Source organism: Echinops telfairi, unplaced genomic scaffold (assembly GCF_000313985.2).
Source record: "Echinops telfairi isolate 266 unplaced genomic scaffold, ASM31398v2 ScPeMD7_2;HRSCAF=8, whole genome shotgun sequence".
In the NCBI taxonomy this organism is placed as follows: Eukaryota; Metazoa; Chordata; class Mammalia; order Afrosoricida; family Tenrecidae; genus Echinops; species Echinops telfairi.
The window spans coordinates 22,847,173-22,866,105 of NW_022103898.1; the positions used below are offsets into that span (position 1 = coordinate 22,847,173).

General features: G+C 43.9%; 1 protein-coding gene across 1 annotated transcript; it reads right to left on the reverse strand.

The window, feature by feature from the left end:
* Nucleotides 1-268: 268 nt before the first annotated feature.
* Nucleotides 269-18,933, reverse strand: HSP90B1 (heat shock protein 90 beta family member 1). Its single transcript, XM_045290097.1, has 18 exons — nucleotides 18,808-18,933; nucleotides 17,687-17,786; nucleotides 16,726-16,867; nucleotides 15,688-15,804; nucleotides 13,761-14,092; nucleotides 9,874-9,985; nucleotides 9,347-9,466; nucleotides 8,949-9,065; nucleotides 6,288-6,425; nucleotides 6,128-6,205; nucleotides 5,970-6,035; nucleotides 4,872-5,141; nucleotides 4,402-4,647; nucleotides 3,834-3,970; nucleotides 1,751-1,829; nucleotides 1,507-1,662; nucleotides 867-977; nucleotides 269-563 (listed from the first exon to the last, which is right to left on the reverse strand). Exons 1-18 carry the CDS (start codon nucleotides 18,854-18,856, stop codon nucleotides 540-542), a joined length of 2,394 nt encoding a protein of 797 aa, XP_045146032.1. The 5' UTR covers nucleotides 18,857-18,933; the 3' UTR covers nucleotides 269-539.

Consider the following 18,933-nt stretch of genomic DNA (forward strand, 5'->3'; position numbering starts at 1 on the left):
GAGTAGATGATAGGGAGGAAAGGGGATTTCAGAGTAACTAATGAAGACAGGAGAGGGAGGGAGTCTTAGAATGGATTGTGATTGCATAACTCATCTTAAAGGTGATTCAACCCATGGGGTGGCACATTGGGGGTTGGAGAAATGGAATGGTCTAAAATTGATGTGGGTTGATTATACAATTCTCCTTGCTATGATTGAACTATTGAATTAAATGTAAATTATTTGCCAATTAAACAGTTGGGAGGGGAAATTGATTCACTTTCTTCCCTTTTTTATCTGGGAACGTTTTTATTTTTATACACATGACAAGATTTTACACCAAGAATAGTCAGTTAAATAGTACAAATTTACATTCATGAGGAATGTTAAAAAAAATTTTAACTAAAAAAACCCACTTCTTCCTGTGACCCATAATCCCAAGTTTACAGTGCAGGGGAGAAGGGGGCGGGGGGAGCATCCAAAACAAGTCTCTCCCAAAAGAAATGACTGAAACTTCACATTCTCTCTCCACTCAGAATCCCGGCGGTGAAGAGTCTTGTTTACAATTCATCTCTTTCAGATAGCTGTGGAAACAAAGGCCAGGCAGAAGGCATCACAAGTCAAGCATAGAAAACCATCACTTCCAGAGGGTTCTCACATGGAAACCATAATTCAAAGGGGCCCAGCTGATTTCTGGGTATTCCAGAACGTTACCACGTTTATCTGCCAAGGAATTTAAGCGGCAACAAGAGCAATGGCCCATGAAAAAGAACAAGCAAACAGCAGATGTAAGGAATAAAACAGAAACATCGTGGGCTACCGAAAAATCAGACACTACGAGTTGCTGGCAGTGTTTGGCAAGTGGGAATAAACCTGATTGGTTATACCTTTTCTGTTTCTTGTTCATCTTCGTCCATTTCTTCATCATCGTCTTGCTCCGCGTCTTCCGTTGTGTCGTCTGTTGCGTCTTCAGGCTCTTCTTCGGGTTCTTCCTCCACCTTGTGGACAAAACCCATGCAATATTCATCAGCTCACAACACCTGCAGTCTTATTTCCACTGACTCCTTTAAATCAGTTTCCCAAAGTGGGTGTGACTGGCCTGTCCCCACCCCACCACAGGGTGTGCTTGCTGGAACAATCCAGGGGGCTGCAAAAACAGATTCTTACACTTTGCCCTGGATTATGGGCTACAGTATATAAAAGATTTTCATTGCCAGGGGGGCCACTGAGCAATTTTTTTTTTTCCTGAAAAGGGGGTGGTAAGCCAATAAAGTTTGGGAACCTAAGATTTAAATGTTTAAGAGCCTAATTAACTTCGGAATGGCAGAACAGTCCTTTGGGTAAATTTAGTTTACAGACAGGACACAAAAGGGGACTCTCATATCAATTTATAGCTCACTGCTTGAACTGTGGGGATTCAAGCATTCATAAAATTACTTCAAAAAGTAGAAATTAGCCATATTTCTTGGGGCTTAAAAAAATAAGGACGAAACCATCACCGAAGTGAAGGAGACCAAAGTCACCAACCTTTGCCTCAGGGTCAATGTTGAGACTGAGGCGAAGCATTCTTTCTATCCTCTCTCCATAGGCTTTCGTGTCTGGTAAGAGATACCCCGACCGTAGCGTAGCCGTTTCGTACAAAACCACAGCAAGGTCGGACACCGTCTGGTCATTTTCGTCTTCCTGCATGGGGAGAAGGCACACTTGATGATCACGCAAAACACGCTCCAAAGACACCCTAAAATAGGAGGGTGGCCGTGGCAGCCCTCACCTGCACCCGCCGGAGCAGGGTTCTGATCAGTGGGTGTCTGGGGTTAATTTCCAGTGTTTTCTTCTGACTGGCATAATAACTGTGAAGAGAGGAAAGAAGAACATTAAAAAACACGCATGTTAGAGAGGGGGAACCAGTTATAAGGATCTACAAGTAACCTCCTCCCTGGGGGACGGACAACAGAAAAGTGGGTGAAGGGAGACGCCGGACAGGGCAAGATATGACAAAATAACAATTTATAAATTATCAAGGGTTCATGAGGGAGGGGGGAGCGGGGAGGGAGGGGGGAAAATGAGGAGCTGATGCCAGGGGCTTACGTGGAGAGCAAATGTTTTGAGAATGATGAGGAACAATGTACAAATGTGCTTTATACAATTGGTGTATGTATGGATTGTGATAAGACTTGTATGAGCCCCTGATAAAATTTAAAAAATAATTAAAAAGCATGCATGTTCTAAAGGTCTATGCACTTGCCTTTCCTATTACAAAACTTCTGTAATAGAATATTATGCAGAGAATAACTCTTGGGGGGAAAAGTCAGTTTACTGATTTCTACATCTGGCATTTTCCTCTCTTAAGGGGAGATGAAAACATGCAATGAAGGGTAGTATTTAATTCACTGACATCTCCAAGTGCCTTTGTTGAGGGGTGACTCACTGTGTCGCCCATCCCTCCTCGCTCCTGTCTAGCTGTCGCTCAGTCTCCCAGCCCTGGGTCTGAAAAGTCTCTGGACCCCCTGGAGTGTTAATCCAAGGTTGCCTCCTAGGACACACCCCAGCTGGCCCTTAAGAGGGTCCTGGAGCTCAGCTGCTTGCAAACCCCAGCTCCCATGGGAGAGCAGGTCTGTCCGTAGCTCCCTCTACCCAGGGCTGGTGAATCAAATTTCAACTCACAGCGACCCTCTGGAACAGAGGACAACTGCCCCAAAGGGTATCTTATTGCCACATCTCCTGTAGAGTGGCTGGTGGGTTCAAACTGCTGACCTTTTTGGTTAGCAGCAAGAACTTACCCACTGTGCCACCAAGTTTCCTGTTCTTATCTACACACCAAAAACCCAAAACCACTGTCAGGATGTCAGTTCTGACTCGGTCACTGGTAATCTTCATGGGAGCAGAGATGGCTGACAGCACTTCCTGAGCAATTTGCGAGCTTGTGAGACTGACTTGCTTTGATGTCTGAGTGCTGAGTGCTACAAAAATGAGTCTGAGTGCTACAAAATTGTAAGCTATGTCCACTTTAACCAGCAGGGCGTGGACACAATAGGATATGCAATCAGCTATGGAAATTAATATTTTGTGGACATTTAGTACCTGGAAACCACTTGAAGGCAATTGGAGGTCTAAGATAGATTACTGTTCTTCTCCCACCTAATATATAGATGATAGACAGATAGATAGATAGCCAGAGAGCAAAAACGTTTTACCGTTTGATAGTATAAACATTACATAGTAAACCAGAGATTAATGATAAAAATGTGTGTGTGTATAGTATTTTGGAACTGAGTTTCAGAACCAAGAAACTTTATTTCTGAGAATGGGTTTCAAGAAGATTTTTAACCTAGACCATGGAAGAAAAAGTATGTGCAGGTAGCAACGAAGAGAGGAAATATTCTGAGTGGAGAAAGAGAGCATACAGGAGGAGTAAGTCAACTCCAAGGCTGCTCATAACAATCGAATATAAGCCCATGAAAACAGAGGGCAAGAGTGACCCTGTTTACCACCAGTCCTTGAGTTCAAAATGCTGGCCTTTTACCCTTTATTTTATGAGAAATTCCATAAAGAATCTGATCCATGTGAGACAGGTAACCTACTATTAGAAAGTTCAGAGACCAGATCCAATAGTATCAACTATGCAAAAATAAGCACAGGATGCTTACCAGTCATAAAATCCGTCTGAATATAAAATACAAAACAGTATCTGAAGAGCCCAAGCTCTTTCTATCAATGCCACAAGAATCCCTCCGCCAATTTGTTGTCTGTGCCTCAACTACATTAGACTCAAAGCACCAAACCCCTCTGTGGCAGAGCTGGCGCCCCGTCCCCCAGGAAGGCCAGTCCGACAGGGGATCCCCCAGGGTGCTTACTTGGTCGAGATGTCCTTGCCCGTCTGGTAGGCCTGGGCCTTCATGATCCTCTCCATGTTGCCGGACCAGCCGTACTGGCTGGCCACGAGAGCACACGGAGACTCGGTCAGGCGCTGAGACACCACGGCCTTCTCAATCTTAGGACAAAAGAAAGGCAATGTCAAAGACACGTAAGGGCCACTAACGATGTCATTTTATTTCAACTTTTTAGGATCCATCACTTCACACCATAAATGAACCTTTTATTCAGGTTTAGGAATTCCTAGGAGACATCAAATTTTCAGTCAGAAATAAAAATACCTAAATTCCAACTCAAAAGTAACTTCAAAAATTATATAACATAAAACTACAGAAAATGTTCATTTCTCAAAGCTAAATACTCCCCAGATATAGAATAACCACTACTATCATCCTTGTAATTCTTTCCCGTTCACACATTTTAAGGTTCTTAAAAAAATTTTTTTTTTTTAAATCAGTCAATGGTTACATAATATCCCACGATGGCAGAGCAAAGTTTAATGGCAAAACCAAACACAACCCAGAGGCAAGGGTTAGAATGCTAGAATACCTTGTCCTTGAGGGCTTTGTCTTTCATCCAGGTCAGCAGTGGCTCAAATTCTTTCTCTACTGCTTCACGATTCTCCTTCGTCTTTTCACTTTCGTCAAACTTGATTCCTTCCTTGGCCACATTCTGGAATCTCTTCCCATCAAACTCGGGGAGGGCCTGAATGCAGTACTCGTCCACAGGTTCTGTGAGATAAATCACTTCATAGCCTTTCTTCAGAAGTCGTTCGACGAACGGAGAGGATTCAGCCTACAAAACGAAGGGGAGTAACCAGTCTTTCCAATCTAGCGCTGGCAGATTTGCTCATCTGACAAGTGTCCTATCAAGCACCCTATTCTACAGATGAATTGTTGAGAATGCAGACACGAAATGACTTCCTATCAATGACTGGCCAGGGCTCTGAAGACCTCCCGTTAGTTATAATCAGCCTTTGCGTCTTTCCTTTTGAAGAGAAGCTCAAGCTACATTCTCACCTCTTTCCGGCTGGAGCCAGCCATAAAGTAGATTTTGTCCTGCTTTTCCTTCATCCTTTCCACATACTGGTCTAGACTGGTAATGTCGGTTTCATGATGAGAGGACTGGAATCGAAGAAGTTTGGCAAGACGTGTTCTATTGGAGTGGTCTTCAATCACACCCAGCTTGATGTTGGTGCCAAATTCTTTCCAGAAAGTATCATTGTATTTCTCATCAGCAATCTTCTTGATCATATCCAGAGTTTTACGGACAAGCTTCTTTCTGATTACCTAAAATGATGAGAGCGAGAAGGAAGGGTCGCAAGTATATTTGAGAATCTACATTAAGGACGCTATCAGGGTAGAAGGGGCGGAGTCCATACAGAGAGAAGGCAGTGTTGCTGCTTTGCCTCAAGAGCTAGGCAACAGTGGAGCAACTCCACTGCCTTCAGCCCACTGCAACCCATGGCCACCCAGGGGTGCAGAGACCTGCTTCTTTTAAGTTGTGACCTTCACTAGCAAATGTGCACGCACGACCCTGGGGGTGGTGGGTGGGGGCTCTGGTGGCCCCAAACCACCAACCATTGAGCTCATGGTTGAACACTTAGCCATTTGAGCTCCCCAGAGCCTATGCTGCTGCAATGACCCCAAACTAAACTGCCAGTCACAAGATCACTTGTGGTTGATACTCTCAATAATCTCTCTCTCTAGACCTAACTATTTTCAATAGTTTTAAAATTTAAATACTAATGTCTTCTCATTATGGAGTCTAGAAAAAAATATTTATTTTTAAAAAGAAAAAAAGGTTTGAAAAATGGATGGCTAGGTTAAGAAAGCTACCTGGCAAAATGTTAGTCAGGAACCAACAGACACAGACAGACAGACAGACACAGTGTTTACCATACAGTTCTTTCAACTCTTCTTTGTTTGAAAATAATTTGTGTAATAATGCATGGGGGATGGGAGACAAGAACTAATTTCTCAGGATCTGACAAACTGAGTGAAATCAAGTTTCTTATCTGAACAACCAAGGACCAGACAGTCTGGTCACTAACAGGGCTTGTCCTCTCAACCCCAATCAGGAGAGCCAAGCAGCCAGTCCTTTCCCAAGGCACTTACTTTAAGCAACTTATGCTGCTGAAGGGTCTCACGGGAAACATTCAATGGGAGGTCATCAGAGTCCACCTTCAGAGAGCAACAGGAAGTTCAATAAGCAATGAATACACTGCAGAAACCCTCACCCAACAACAATCCACAGCCAGGCTGCAGACACTTACCACACCCTTGACAAAGTTAAGGTACTTGGGCATCATGTCATGGAAGTCGTCCGTGATGAACACTCGGCGCACATACAGCTGAAAGGAGAGGGAATTGTCACTTTGTCGGAAACAAGACCTTGCACATTTCAGACTCGGTTAACACCACTGAAAAAGCCACCTTAATGTAGTCACTCTTCTTGGATCCGTACTCGTCAAACAGACCCCGTGGAGCAGAAGTGGGCACGAACAAGATGGATTTGAAGGTAACCTCCCCTTCAGCCGTGAAGTGGATATAGGCCATTGGGTCATCACTTTCCTAGGGGAAATGGGCATATGCGTCATTCAGAAAGCATAAGGAAAAGCTGCAAAGGCTAAACATATATTCAGAGGTAGGTACATGCATATTCTAGCAGTTAAATGAAAAGTTCTTACCAAAAAAAAAAAAAAGGTGGGCGGTGCCACAACGTGAAGAAATCAAAAGGCTAAATAGTTGTTCTGATAATGACGATTAATAGTAGTAGTCTATTCCTAAGGAGGACGGATGATGGGTCTAGATTTTATTTGTGTAAGTAAATAGGGCAGGCAAACCATAACCCTGCTTAAAGACCAAATAATACAGGTAGGAGGTTCTTTCCTCTAATATACAATATGCAAATCATGTGTGCACTGCTACAAAAGTACTCAGAAACACATCTCTTCCATGAAATAGGACCTAAACCCCAAACATCAAACTGCTATTGAATCTATTCCAAATTATAGCAACCCTAAAGGCTCTGAGATCATAAATCTGTAAAGGGGCAACTTCGTCTTTCTCTTGTGTGCCTGGTGGGTTTGAACTGTTGACCTTACTGTAGACAACCCAGTGTCTATCCCACAGGACCAGCAAGGCTCCTGAGAACAGCTGATATAAACCGAGCTCCCTGCCATGGAGTCGACCCCACCCTACCGAGCAGAGCCGAAGTGCTTCTGCCGCTGTAAATCTTTATGGGAGCAGAAAACCTCACCTTTCACTCACAGGCAGTTTTCAACTACTGACTTTGCAGTTAGCAGCCCAACTTGTAACCCACTACATCACCAAGGGTCCCAACAGTGAATACATAGAACTATGTACACAGCTGCCAGACAGAGATAAAAACTCCTCAGACTTGCAGTAGCCATTACTGTACCCACATATGGCTACTGAGCACTGAAACGCCCCTGGTGTGAACTGAGTTGTGCTGTTGGGTGCAAAAGACATAACAGAGTGTGCAGACAGAGTACACCAAATACAAGACATCAGCGCAGCAGAACAGACTTGACAGCAGTGGGCTTTGTTTTACTCGCACTGTTTATGTTGGCTACATGTTCAAACATTTTGAGTATTTAGGGTTAAATAAGCTATACTATTAAAGGTAGTTTCACCCATCTAGCTTTTAAAATGGTGAACTGTACACTTAAACGGCTACGTGGCTCCTATTTCTAGATAAAAGCCAATTTATTGTTAAAAACTCCTGGGAATGGAAGCATGGAAGCAGAACCAGAGCCGTAAGGGTGCAAGCCTAAGGCAGGCACACAAAAGCAACACATCAGAAGGAACACAAGAGTATAAACACGCAGACATTCTATTTTCTCTAGCCGTGCTAAGACCATTAACATATTCTGCTTTATACAATGTTACATCCGGGGAAACATTCACGTGAAATAACCTTAAACCATGTTAGTTTTTGAAAGGATCAGTAAAATGGCAAGGAAATGAGACTTAGTAATTATCCTTAGTTCTAACTTCCCAAAAGAAGTGTTTGATGATGTAAACCAGCCCATTAAAGATCACATTAAAGCCCTTCAGAAACACAATGTCATGTTTTATGGGTTTTGTGGTGAAAATCAAACAGCCAGGTGGTTCGTCAGCCTTTCTTGTAATGCACAGTCCCTTTGGCAATCCGGCGAAGCCTAGACTCCTCAGATGTATGGATTGCTGTAAGAGCTGTAAGTGCCCCCAATTAAATGATTAAAAAAAAAAAAAGCCGTTTCCCTGCATCCAAAAAAAAAAGTACAGACTTAAAAACAACAACACACATAGGATTATGAAGAAAACCAACGGTACTAAAACTGGTATAATACAACTATTCTACTGTCCCTCAGATCTAAATACTAGTCTGCGTGACTAAAAAAGGAGGAAAAGTAAAACAAGTGGACTTCCAAGTCTTTAATGACTTACAAGTTCATTTCAAAGATAGAAAAAATAAACTGTCAGTTCCGTCAACACATTGTTAGCATTGATTCTAACATCACGTGCTCCCTCATCACGACTGAGTTGCCTCCCACTTAGAGCTACCCTGACTTAGGGTTTCCGAGACTATAAATCTTTATGGGAGCTGAGAGCCTCAGCATGTTCCAGAGGAGCAGCTGGGGGGTGGGAACCACCGACCTTTTGGTTGGCAGCCTGTGGCCTATTGATTTCTTAGGCATAATTCGGAAACAATGATGAGCATAGTAATTCAATTTCCATGAAATAATGTGCCTGGAAACCCATTACTCTTGAAGACTATCACTAGTGAAAGAGACTTCAAAGTTCTGGTGAAACTTATGAATTTCCTAACACACAAGAGACTCTACCTTTCCCCCCCATAAAACCTAAATATACTACTAATACACAAATGTAAGCTTGAATTGGTGAATAACTTCAGAATTTTTTGAACACATGATTATTTCAACCACAGCCCAGAAGCTAGACAAGTTGTAGTTGGCCACCTGGATCGCTCATTGTGAAAGGCAAGCACTTGTCGGCCACCGCCAACTTCCACCAGCAGGGCAAGTTTATCTACTCATTAAAAGCAACGCTAGTGTTTAGACTATTTACCTTTGAAAATGACTTGTAGAAAGCTTTGTATTCATCCTCCTCTACTTCTTTTGAGGGTCTCTGCCATATCGGTTTGATATCATTCATAAGTTCCCAATCCCAGACAGTTTTTTCAACCTGAAATGAGCAGTCTTTGGTCAGTCTTATCCCAGTTCATTCACAGCGATACTCGCTGTAACCAGTGCATTTCAGAAGCATATGTGGAGCACCCAGCTGCTGCGAAGCCTAGTCTGGTCACTGCCAACTGGATCAAAATGTGAAAGCGAAATGTTTCTCTCAACATGCAAGACTTCTATTTACTATGGAAATGGCCATCATTTACCAAAGTAGACCTTTACATTTTAATGGTGGAAGCTTAGTACAAACCAGATCATGTGTATGTTACAAGCTAGACTCACCTTTTTAGTTTTAGGTTTCTTTTCTTCTTCTTCTTCCTCTACTGCAGCTTCATCATCAGATTCTTCCTTTTCCTCTTTGGCGGACTCTTCTTCTTCCATAGGCTCCTCCACAGTTTCAGTCTGTTGAAGTTGAAAGTTAAAGTACAATTAAACTCACTTATGTTTAATAATTTTTATTTCATTAACAGAATATGAAGTACAATTACAACTCTCCCCTTACAACAACTAGGAATATCCTCAATGTACTTCCATTTAACCTTCAGTAAGTGGCACTGAGCTGATGCCGCCTCACAGTGACACCAGACAGAGTAGAACTGTCCCATGGGGTTGCTACTGCTGCGAATCTTGGCAGAAGCAGATGGCAGTTAGTGGGCTCAAATTGCCAACGTTTGGTTGAGCAGCTGAGGGCTTTAATCACCACTGCAGTATCAAGGCTCTTCTATTAAAACAGGTGTCGTAATCATTCTTTAGGCACATCCTTAGGTATGTGCCAAGGTAACACACCTAATTTATCATTACATACGTACCTTGCTGCTCCACACATAAATGGGAAAGTTTATGAACTGTGAATACTTTCTGACGAGATTTTTAATTGTATCCAATTCAAGGTAATCAGATGCTTCTTCTTTGAGAACAAGGCTGCAAAGAATGCAAGACATTTAAAGAGGAATACCCACAGTTTAGAAGATTTGATTAAAAATTTATCTAAATAAAGCTCCAACAATATAGCATCTACGTTATTCTCCACTACTGATGTTAAGAATCTTTCATTATTATCAGTAAGAAATTTTAAGCTAAACACAACAAATATGGGCAAGCAAAAAGGAAAGACTCTTCCTTGCATTTCCTCAGGTACAATGTCCTTAGTTCCGAATAGAAAAATTAAAAGGTTCTCCACCATCAGAATTATGTTGGAGCTTCTTCAATTAAGGACTTGAAATCTGAAGATAGCTCAAAGTGAGAAAGCTTCTATTCTGTACTGGGGGCAAAAAATCAAATGGCAATTATTGTAGATAGCTATTTCAATTAATAAAAAATGTGCTCCTTACAAATACCCAGAAAGTTAAGCTTCCAATATTGCTCTCTCAGCATCCAGATGAGCAATGAACTCGAAGACACATGGAAACAATTAGTCTGAGTTCTAATGAATAATGCAGACTAAATCTCCATCACTTCAAGGCCGGCAGAACTAGATGGTGCCCCACTACAACTACCACCAACAGATTTTAAAAGGTCCTGAATAAATGGAAGAAAACTGTGGAATAGAACTCAAATTCCTACAGGAGAACAGGCTTAGTGGTCAGACTGGTGGAACCCCCAGATTGTGGCCCTTAGCCACCTTCTAGCTCCAGAACTTAGTAATCAACTACTTATGATCAAAAGGGCAGTATTTGCCCAAGGACAAAGTTCAGAGTTAAGGATGAGGTACAGAAACAGGAAAGACCGAAAAGGTGGAGTAAACTAAGGGGATTTAAATGGATAAGCTGAAACAAAATGTATATGAATTGTTGAATACAAAATCTAAACGTTAGTCTAAATTGTTTATAGCTGCACTATCCAAAGGCTAGTGATTTTTTCCATTTAAATAAATTAAAATAAATTCAATTCAACAGCCACACTGGCACATTTAAAGCACTCAACATTCCCATGTGCTGAGCGGCAGCTGTATCAGACAGCAGATATATCACATTTCCACCATTCACAGAACATTCTATTGAACAATGATGGTTTGAAAAACACTGATAAATGTAGCATTCTTCTCCCTTCTGTAAAGACCTCTCCCACTCAGCTGAAAAAAATCCCCCACGCACGCATGCATTAATGCTTTCAAATATAGCTACCTGGTAGCTCCACCGGGATGTTTGGGCTCCCAATAACTATGGGGACTGTTGCATCCCTGGGTTTCTCCTGGCCCCTGTACGTGCCCAAATGTAGACAGGTTATGGGCCAGGATCACACAGCCCAGAGTACGTCTCTGGTGTCAGAGCATCCATTCCAGTGATGCAGGTGTAGATAGAATGATTAAACTGCTGCTTAGAAATCTTGGTAGAGGTAGTTAAGATACAGGACCATGGAGTTCACTAAGTCAAATCTAGACAAATGGGCAACAAGACTTTTTATAGAACCCTCAAGTTGTTTCATTGAGACACAGCCTTACCTATCTGTTTGTGAATTGTTTATGGCTACACCCAAGCCACATGAGCAAGAGCTGCGAAAGGACAGAGACCAAGCCTGAAATATTTTACTAAGCTGGATTTTTGCTACCATATGGCAACACAGAGATCAACCCTAAAACCATGGCAGTGAGCAAGCTCACAGGTGGAAGTCAAGAGAACGAGAAAAGGGCTAAAGGGTAGCTTAGAGAGTATCAGTCTCTCAGATAAGAACAACCCAGACCTCCCCCCGTCATTGCCATCGTGTCCTTTCTGACTCCCAGGGCCCCTACAGGGCAGAGAAGCACGCCTTGGGTTTCCCAGACTTAATGGAGTAGAAAGTCTCTGCTTGGCTTGAAGGACACAAAGATCAGTGAGGTCAGAGGGTAGGCCCTGGGGAAGATGTTTCAATGAGTGCTGTGAGTTTCCTGGGGTTCCCAGCCCTAACCATGACCGTGGAAAGAATTGCTGCCCAGTCCTGAGCCTTCTAGGGTTAGGATTGCAGTGACCCATAAGGTTTTCACCAGCTGATTTGCAGAAGTTGATTGCCAGGTCTTCCCTCTTCAGCACCATGGCAACACGCAAGCTTCCAGGGACAGATGGGCAGTGGCTGCGTAAGAAGTAGGCTGGCTGAGAATCAAATCTCAGTCTCCTGTGCTTGGAAGGTGGGCATACAGCTGCTCACTTGTTAATGCCCCCAGCAAATACGGACTATATACAGACTGAAAAACTCATCATTCAGTACACACGTTGAACTATCACACTATTTTCCACATAATTCCATCTTGTAAGCTGACCATTTAAAGCCACAAGGTATGACTAGAGATAAAAGTAGCAGCGAAGTGTAGGCTTTTTCAAGGAGCTCAACTGTAAAGAGCCCCTGCAATAGACTCATCTCCTGCCCTGAAGAGGTTCGGGAAGGGGTTTATATACGCTCATCACTAGGCAGCAGATCACAAGCAGATGGACAACTTCAGGGACACAATGTAGAGCACCGCGGGTGTCGGAGGGGAAGTAACAATACAGGATGCCAAGCGCGCTCTATTGTTTCCGTCAGCCCTCACAGCTGCTCTGCGAAGCATACAAGCAGCAGCTAATTCAGAGGTGGGAAGAGAAGGGGGAAGTGGGCATTGAATTGGCTGAAAGCATCCTTCTATTTTATTGATTTCAGTAAGATGAGGTCACACAGGCCAAGTTCTTGATCACAGCAACCCCTCACCCCCCACCTTTGCTTCTATTTCCTCTGGCCACAATTACCCCCTGGTTTTCAAGCACTTGCTCTTGCTGTAGGTAAGTCTTGCTTGTTCGAGTAAGTGAGTTTCCTTCCAGGTTCTCAACCTAACCTATCCCTATTCTCAAAGGGTTTTCTAATCTGTTTCCCCACGGAAATAAAGTGTCCCGGGTTCTTCTCCGGCACCTGTCAGTCTGATATTATTTCAGTGTTCTCATCATTCACTGTATGAGAATGTATCCTTCACTACAGTCCTAAATGCTTAACATCGTAACAGGTACCCAAATCTCATCAACTTCATTTACTGATCAAACATACATGCTACTTGGACACACCTGTTCTAGTGCCAGATAACTTCTCCCCTTTCTTTTTCCATCCTAAAACATTCAAACTCTTTGGAGCATCGTTTTTCTCTTTTTCTACCTAAGAAATCTGATCTATCTCTAGTTCTCTAACCTCCAGCCAGTGTGCTATGCAGAGGGCAGGCACTAAGACATAACTATTAGTAACTGATAATTCCCATGAAACTTGGAGATGTGAATGTTAATAACAAGTTAGCAAAAATCCTAAATTAGACCTAAGCTGGGGACCATCTGTGGCAATTAAGACAGGAAATGTTATCTTCTAGCATGAATTGGTCAGAATAATAGCTACATGCTTCTTTCCTTTTAAAACCCTGCAAGTTGGGAAAAATTTGAACTGGAGCACTGTAAACAGAGCTGGGCAAGTCACCTCTGAAATGGAACGGTTTAAAAAAGGGTGTGTGTGTCAAAAAGCCCCACTATTTTCAGTGTGACAAGTATCAAGAGATGCTTATCTGCTGGGCATCAGTTCTGTGTCATCAATCCAAACAGCGAAAGGCTTAAAAGGAGTTCTCAATCCAAATACTAACATGTCTAACCAAAGAGGCAGAACAGGAACTGAAGGTCTTCCTTCAAGCCTCTTAAATCTACTAACTCTTCTCTCTAACCCACACCCCAAACGATTCATTCTAATTAAGAAGCCCACGTACAAATTAGTTAATACTCACGTAATTGTGGTTCCCCGTCCTAGAGTGTTTCCTCTTGGGTCGGCAATGACAGAAAATTCATTGGAGTCTGATTCCCAGATGTGCTGGGTGTCGTTGTTGTGCTTAGACGTGACAATAACTTTATCTGCTACAAGGAAAGCAGAGTAGAAACCGACACCAAACTGGCCAATCAATTCCGAAGTCGACTGGCCATCTTCTTGTACCTCAGTCATTCTGTTTAAGAACTCGCTGGTCCCCGATTTGGCTATGGTACCAAGGTTTTTCACCAGCTCCTCCCTGGTCATTCCCACACCTGTGTCTGTGACATGGAGCAGGTTCTTCTCCTTGTCACACTAAAATCAAGACAAGGACAAGCGTTACACTTGCTTACCATGGTACGCCAAGTAAGTGCTGAGCTAGAAAGAAATGAAGAAGTTATCCGTGTTGGACTATAGCAAGTCTCACACAGCAAGTTGGACGGAGCTATATTCCTCTATGTAATAATCAATGACACGTTCAGGAAGTACACACCTTAAAGTATAAGCATTTTTCATTAGATGAAAAACTCTTGCTTCACCGGAACTGTGCAGGTAAACTGCAAAAATTTAAAAACCAAAACTCTGAGGCTTGACACTTTGCTACAAAGTGCTGCCAATATAGAGAAAGGAGGTGAAAAACACACACTACAGTGTCATGTTTTGCTCATTTCTCTGATAGAAAGCAAAGGGATCCCAAACTTGAAGGACTGCTACAAACATTGGGGCGCTCAGCCTTCCAGGAGCACAGGACTGCTCGTAGGCCAGGTATACTCAGGTGAGGCCACATGACTAGTTCTGGCCAATGAGCCACAAGTGGAAGTCATCAGTGCTGCTTCCAGGCTGGAGCCTTTAATCGGTGTGAGACCCTCCAGAGCTCTCTGTACCATGGCAACCAGCTACACTCCAGATGGCAGCTGCTCAATCTGCATGCTCCTGTTGCGAGGATGACAAGGAGCGGAGGCCATGGGCAGCCTTTGGTTGATGCTTTCAGCCGGGAGTTGGCAAACCGTTTCTGTCAAGGGCCAGCTTGTGACTATTTTAGGCTTTGTGGACTCTCGGGTATGATGCAACTCTGCTGTGCCAGCACAAGAGCAGCCCATCCCAAACACTCGAGCCAAGCTCACTCACTACCACTGGTCCACTCCAAGTCACAGCAACCGGATAGGACAGAGGAGAAGTGCTCCTCCTGTGGGTTGCTGAGACTCAGTCTTTACAGAAGTAGAAAGCCGTATCTTTTTTCCATGGATAAGCTGGTGGTTTTGAACTGCTGACACTCTAGCTTGCAGCCCAATGCTATAACCTATTATGACACCAGGGATCCTGTAACATAACCCATAGCAATCCATAAACAGATGGGCATAGCTCTGTTCCAATAAAACTTTATTGGACAGATAGGAACTGGAAACACAGGGAATCCAGGACAGATGATCCCTTCAGGACCAGTGCTGAGGAGCGATACCAGGAGGGTTGAAGGAAGGTGGGGTAGAAAGGAGGAACAGGCTACAAGGATCTACATATAACCTCCTCCATGGGGGATGGACAACAGAAAAGCGGGTGAAGGGAGACATCGGGCAGTGTAAGATATGGCAAAATAATAATAATTTATAAAGCAAATGTTTTGAGAACGATGATGGCAACAAATGTACAAATGTGCTTGACACAGTGGATGTATGTATGGATTGTGATTAAGAGTTGTATGAGCCCCCAGTAAAATGATACAAAACAAACAGGAACCAGTATGGATTGAGCCCACAGACCAAAAGCTGTAGACTCCTGATGTAAGCCTCTGATGCCTGAGAGTTGTAACTGTAACATCACCTAGCTGAACGTGGCCTGTCCAGATTCCCTATCTCTAAGGAGTCCTGTAACTTAAAAAAAAAATTTAAAAAAGGAAAAGTTTTCAAGCTCACCTTGATTTTGACTGTTAGTTCTTCATTTCCAGACAGAGCATTTTCATCAGTCAAGGATATTAGCCTTATCTTATCTAATGCATCAGAAGCATTTGAAATCAACTCTCGTAAGAAAATCTAAGTGGAAACCATATTTAGGACACAGGTTAGCCTCAAGTCACATAAGAATCGCATGTCAAATTCACTTTAGTTCTCTTCTTCACCCAAGGCACGATATTCCTTCTAGCACTGTCTTGGTAAAAGGAGATATAGCTCCTTACACAAAGGACCATGGTTGCTACAAGGGATACCTGATAAAAGTCCCATTGGTCTCCTACCAGGGCTTTTTATGTCTGCAACACGTGACGCTCAGTTTGAGGGACTATCCTCAAGACCCAACAACTACTTAGCAGGCAAGGAACATTATGTGGAGAGGAACACTATGCTGACCACCATCGAGTCCTTTCTGACTTTCGGTGACCCTACAGGGCAGAGTAGAATCACTCCCTAGGGTTTCCCCTACTATCCATCTTTATGGGAAAAGACAGCCTCATCTTCCTCCCATGGCAAGACTGGTGAGTTTGAACTGCTCACCTGGCAATTAGCAGCCTAATGTGCATGTAACCCACTACATACAACACCAGGGGTCCTTTGGAAAGGAAGCCAACAAACAAAACCACCAAACTCACTTCCAAGGAGTCACTTCTGACTCACAGTGCCCCTGGAGGGCAGAGTTGGACTGCCTCTGTGAGGGCCTGAGACTAGCTCCTCAGGGAGCAGAGAGCTCATCATGTACCTGGAGAGCCACTGGTGGTTTCCAACTGGTACCTTTCAGGTTAGCAGTCCGACATGGAACCACTATGCCACCAGGGCTCCTTGTAGAGGAAAAGGGTCAAACATTTCCCATCATCTCCCCCAACAGGTATGTATCTAGCAGCAATCCTTATTCAAGCTGGGTTATTTAAACTTCACTAACTAGTTTGGTGGAATTACGATGAAAATATATTTACTATGAGTGCAGACACGTGTGCTATGGACAGAGATGAAAGGCTACCTTACCTCTTTGTTTTTATACAGTGAGTTGATGATAAGCTTCATCATTCTGTTCACTTCAGCTTGGAAAGCAAACTTTTCAGATTTCTCTCTAAGTTCTCTTATTTGGGAGGCGTTTAATCCATCCAACTGAATTGCTTCTTCCTCTCTAAGGAAATCAGTTAGATAAGCGAATGTCACTTGCTTAATTCCCTACAAAAGCATCCCAGCTGTGATGAGAGGATAAGCAGCAGCACTCGATGACAGTCCCGAGGTTACAAAGCTAAAATGAGAACCTTTACAAAATACAACTAACCCTTATCTCATGATTATTTTACCAGAGTAGCTTACCTTTAATACTCAGCTAGAAATAATCAGTTTTTAAAACTGGCTGGAAATTTTTAGCCCAACTTTACTCAACAACAAAGGCAGAACTTATTGAATCTCCATGGTCAGGTCTACCACACTGCCAAGAAGCCGAGGTCCGAGCAAAAGTAAAAACAAACCACAGCTCAACAGGCAGAATCCCGTCTTTTAAACTTAAACTCCTAGGTATATAAACACAAACTGCGGGGAGGACAAAACCAACTGGGAGGTCCTTACGTAGGTCCTCGGAAGTTTGTGGGGCGCCTACCCCACAACATAATCAACAAAGATTATTCTCAAAGGAATTAATTCAATTTCGATCACTCATTTCTGGAGGCAGGTGATGATGGATATACTGGGAATCAGGAGGCACTTCGGTACACATATACATACAACCATACCTAGGTACAGATAGGCATACAATCCCTACGACTTGCTCTCTGACCATGTCTAGGCATTTAAACCCAGGGTCTTAACGCTTTATCCCTCTGATTTGGGATTAACCAACAAACACTACTTTTTCTAGTCCCCTTCGAGAATCCCTGCCATCAGACACTACTGTATCCCAGTGTTTATGACAAAGTCACAGGGTTTATATGTCTTGTTTCAAAGGAGCACAAACCTCTGTACTACTTCATCATCCGTCCTAGAGCCTTCTCTGCTTTTACCCAGATCCTCCTCTACCGTACCTTCCACATCGACTTCATCTGCTCGGGCTGACCCTGAGGGAAGATTCAACACCAGAAAGAAATATTGTTAATTTGAGAAAGTCAAAAGGGGCTCTGGGTAGCAGGAGTGGCAAAATTCCATGGGCAAAAAGGGGTGGTGGCGAGGAAAGACTGGATGTTAGTTTAAACACTCAACTGCAAAGCCAGGTCAGCAGTTTCTTATTCAAGTTTGGATGTTGAGCTTCACACCCCGCCCCCACCACGCCCCGGTGAAATATGGGGGCAGCCAGACCTTCTAAAAACTCTGCTCCTCAAAAAAAAAAAAAAACTCTGCTCCTCCTGCCCATATAAAATTTTAAAAACACCGTCCCCCATTTGGCGATTGATACCAGGCCCCTTCTACATCCACACGTGTTGCGCGCTGGCCAAGAGCTCCAAACTGGCCAAGGCCAAAGCCAGGCCTCCGTTGTCACAAATCGGAACACAAACGGGGTGTGGGCAACAACCTCTGGGGAGACAGGAACTGAAACCCCTCACTCCCCCCGCCACCCCGTGGGGGGAGACTAGAGCCCAGGGAGAGGCAAAGAAAGGATCTCTCTCTAGCAAAACGGAATCAAACACGCTGACATGCCCTTCCCCTGGGACGGGTCCAAGGCCCCGCGCTCCCAGAGACCAGAATCGAAGAAAGAAAGCGTGCGCTCGCGGGAGCTGGGGGGTCCTCCAACTCGGCTGGACAAAGGTCGCAGCGAACGGCTAAAGTCCTCAGGGGCCAGGGCAGTAAATATTCCACGGAGCGACGAAGTTCCAGAGAGGCGAGGCCAGGCCCCACACCGGGAGGCTGACGGACACTACAAGATCAGCAAGGGATTTAAACCAATAGGCTCTTTTTGTTTCCGCTGGAAGAGAGTCAATTAGACTCCTTGAGTATTTTTCCGGGAAAGGGGATTGGCGCCCTCGGCCCGTCACGGTCTCGGTTGCCCCCCTCCCAGGTTCAACGCCTCCAGAACCTTCGAGAAGCGGCTGCGCTACGGCCGGGCAGGCGTCAGGGGGGCGCCCGCTCCCCGGGATCACTCACCGAAGGTCAGCAGTACGCAGCACAGACCCAGCACCCAGAGGGCCTTCATGGCGCACGGCGACAGAGATTCCCAAGTCCCTTTTGACCACTGGAGTCGCCTCCACCCCCACCCCGAGGCTCAGGTCC

Excerpts from the sequence above, each read along its gene's own strand:
- HSP90B1 (XM_045290097.1), bottom strand. The coding sequence starts at position 18,856 with ATGAAGGCCCTCTGGGTGCTGGGTCTGTGCTGCGTACTGCTGACCTTC. Across the intron at positions 6,036-6,127 it reads TTAACTTTGTCAAGGGTGTG|GTGGACTCTGATGACCTCCC; the intron begins GTAAGTGTCTGC and ends TGCTCTCTGAAG. Across the intron at positions 5,142-5,969 it reads AGCAGCATAAGTTGCTTAAA|GTAATCAGAAAGAAGCTTGT; the intron begins GTAAGTGCCTTG and ends TCATCATTTTAG.